At 64.0% G+C, this 1,652-nt stretch overlaps 1 protein-coding gene across 1 annotated transcript in view; it reads right to left on the bottom strand.

Moving 5' to 3' along the window:
- Window positions 1-16: 16 nt before the first annotated feature.
- LOC104124778 (basement membrane-specific heparan sulfate proteoglycan core protein-like) overlaps window positions 17-1,652 on the bottom strand; it is a gene marked incomplete at its 3' end in the record, with an annotated part of 13,257 nt that continues 11,621 nt past the window's right edge. The window contains exons 5-6 of the mRNA XM_035892708.1: window positions 1,225-1,554; window positions 17-301 (exon numbers count right to left, since the gene is read on the bottom strand). Coding sequence (XP_035748601.1) covers window positions 17-301; window positions 1,225-1,554 — 615 coding nt within the window. The remainder of the gene's footprint in view (window positions 302-1,224; window positions 1,555-1,652) is intronic.

Raw genomic sequence — 1,652 nt, 5'->3', positions numbered from 1 at the left:
CGGGGGGGTGTGTTACCCTGCTGCCGGCACAGGGTGCCCAGGTGGATGGAGACGCTCCGCTCCTCGATGGGATTTCGGGCCACGCAGGTGTAGCTGGTGTTGAAGGCACTGGTGGGCATGGCCAGGCTCAGTGTCCGGTTCCCCTCGCAGACCTGTCCGCATGGCATCTCGAGGGAGGTGTTGAGCTGCCAGATGGTCTCGGCATCGCTGCCAGCCGGCACCCAGCACTGCAGGGTGACATTGCACCCTTCAGCGGTGAGGGACAGCAGCTGGTGCTCGATCTCCGGTGTTGGCACCGGCCCTGTTTAAGGTGCAAACAAACCCTGTCACAGGACCCAGCCCGCTCCGGGACATCCCAAGGACATCCTGGGAGGGATCAGGGACACCCTGGGGACACCCTGGGGACACCCTGGGACACCGTGAGACACCTTAGGGACACCCTGAGACATGCCAAGGACACCCTGGGACACCCTGATACACCCTAGGGACACCCTGGGGACACCCTGGGGACACCCTGAGACACCCTGGGACACTCTGAGACACCCCAAGGACACCCTGGGACACCCTGGGGACACCCTGGGGACACCCCAAGGAAAACCTGGGGACACCCTGGGACACCCTAGGGACACTCTGGGACACCCTGAGACACCTTAGGGACACTCTGAGACACCCTGGGACACCCTGGGACACCGCAAGGACACCCTGGGACACCCTGGGGACACCCTGGGGGCACCCTGGGACACCTTAGGGACGCCCTGAGACACTCTAGGACACCCCGAGACACACCCCAAGGACACCCTGGGGACACCCTAGGGATACTCTGGGACAGCCTGAGACACCTTAGGGACACCCTGAGACACCCTGGGGACACCCTGAGACACCCTGGGAACACCGCAAGGACACCCTGGGACACCCTGAGACACCCTGAGACACCCTGGGGACACCCTGAGACACCCTGGGGACACCCTGGGGACCCCCTTGGTCACCCAGGGAGGGCAAGGTGGGCTGGAGGGGCAGCGAGAGGGCGTGGGAAGGGGAAGCGCAGGTGAGGGTGGATCGAGGTTGGTCATAAACCCAGGAAAATCCCGGTGACAGATGCTTGGCACCAAGAGCAATTTCTCTTCCCCTTTCCCGGGCGCTGATAACTCCAGGTGCAGAAGTGTTTTATTGCCTCTCCCATGGGCTGGTCCCATCGCCACCGCCTGCCGCTTCGCAGCCGCTCACCGTAGACGGCGAGGCTGAAGGACTGATCCTGCAACAGCGCTGGGTAAAGTTGAATCCGAGCCTGGTAGACCCCGCTGTCGCCCCACTCCAGGGCCCCGATCTTCAGCACCGTCGCATTGAGCATCTCCAGACGGTTCTTGAACCGATCCTTGGGGTCGGGGCGTTTGAAGCCGCCGGGGCTGAATTCTGCCACTTGAATGGTGGCACCAGAGCCATCCGAAAAGCTCCACTCGATCTTCTTCACCGTCTTGTTGGGGGGCAGAGCCGGGGCGAGCAGCACGGACCCCCCCAGGACGCCGTTCACCACCCAGGATGGGGAGGCTGCAGTGCCTGGCCGGGACAGGGAGAGTCTGGAGGATGGAGACCCCCAGGAGACCCCCCCATTCCTGCCTGCAGCCTCCACTCCGCTCCCCCCGGGGCACTTGCCC

Source organism: Egretta garzetta, unplaced genomic scaffold (genome assembly GCF_000687185.1).
Source record: "Egretta garzetta isolate BGI_Z169 unplaced genomic scaffold, ASM68718v1 scaffold834, whole genome shotgun sequence".
Taxonomy (NCBI): Eukaryota; Metazoa; Chordata; class Aves; order Pelecaniformes; family Ardeidae; genus Egretta; species Egretta garzetta.
This window is presented reverse-complemented; position numbering and strand designations above follow the sequence as displayed.